The sequence below is a fragment of the Sinocyclocheilus grahami genome, unplaced genomic scaffold, assembly GCF_001515645.1.
Source record: "Sinocyclocheilus grahami isolate Dianchi unplaced genomic scaffold, SAMN03320097.WGS_v1.1 scaffold655.1, whole genome shotgun sequence".
NCBI lineage: Eukaryota > Metazoa > Chordata > Actinopteri > Cypriniformes > Cyprinidae > Sinocyclocheilus > Sinocyclocheilus grahami.
In genome coordinates, this window is record NW_015505834.1 from 284,031 (window position 1) to 285,107 (window position 1,077).

The 1,077-nt window shown below is 36.0% G+C and overlaps 1 protein-coding gene across 2 annotated transcripts in view; it reads left to right on the forward strand.

Moving 5' to 3' along the window:
* LOC107558693 (hydroxysteroid dehydrogenase-like protein 2) overlaps positions 1-1,077 on the forward strand; it is a 9,696-nt gene that overhangs the window by 7,983 nt on the left and 636 nt on the right. The window contains exons 10-11 of one of the 2 annotated variants that reach the window (XM_016242353.1): positions 115-243; positions 353-408. In XM_016242353.1, coding sequence (XP_016097839.1) covers positions 115-243; positions 353-408 — 185 coding nt within the window. Of the gene's footprint in view, positions 1-114; positions 244-352; positions 604-1,077 lie in introns of those variants that run through there. The other variant, XM_016242352.1, reaches the window with a different exon arrangement.

Here is a 1,077-nt window from a genome sequence, read left to right on the forward strand (position 1 = left end):
AAATCTGCAGGACGGTAGCTCTCCAGGAGCAGGGTTGGAGAACACCTTGAAAAAGCTGCATATGTCCCACCCATCAAATCTGTGTTTATTAATGTTTGCTGGCTTGATTGACAGGTGATCATGCTGGAGTCTGGTACATTGATCTGAAGAACGATGCAGGAAGTGCTGGCAGTGGGGAACCACCTGTCAAAGCTGATGTGGTCATGACGTTGGACAGCTCAGATTTCATCAAGATGTTCGGAGGTAGAAAAAGTGTCGCTGATGCACTTTTACACACTACTGACATAATCATATGGAGTGAATAATAAAAACCTGAAGCACTGATGAAAACCATGTTCTTTCACATCAATAGGGAAATTAAAGCCCACTATGGCGTTCATGTCTGGAAAGCTGAAGATTAAGGGTGACATGGGTCTTGCCATCAAACTGGAGAAGATGATGGGCATGATGAAGTCTAAGCTGTGATATGATCACTCACTCTACCATCTCCTGCCTTACATGATGTACATGATCTCTTTTCTAAATCATTGTTTGCATTAAACGCTTTGCTCATCATTTGTTCAGCTGATACTAATTTTAATAAAGGATTTTCCTTTATGCTTTCTTCACTGCATGTTCTTTAATAGTATAGTATTGCAACATCATTCTGGAAAGTCTCCTTTAAAAAATGTTCACCAACATCCCATAATGACTATAATTACTGTATCATGATTAACCATTTAACCAAATTAATATAGGAGCTCATTCAAACAGCATAAGCAGCTTTCACAATCTCATTTGTTTTTTTGTGATATGTTTTGCTATAATAATTTTAGTATTCTTTAAGGGATGGAGGTCTTAACTCCTAAAACTTGATGCTTATATATTTCGTTTTTTCCCCTTAAATTATATTAGAAAGCCACTGGTTAGAAAAAAAAACATAATTTTTAAAGTACATATTCATTAACTTTCTAGGCTTTGATTTTCTGCTTCAGTAGGAAGCTAAAATTGGTCAGAACAAGCATTTGATGCTCTAAAATGGTATGATCCAACATAGTAAAATGCATTTTTTCAAAGTATTTTAACACATGCATTTCT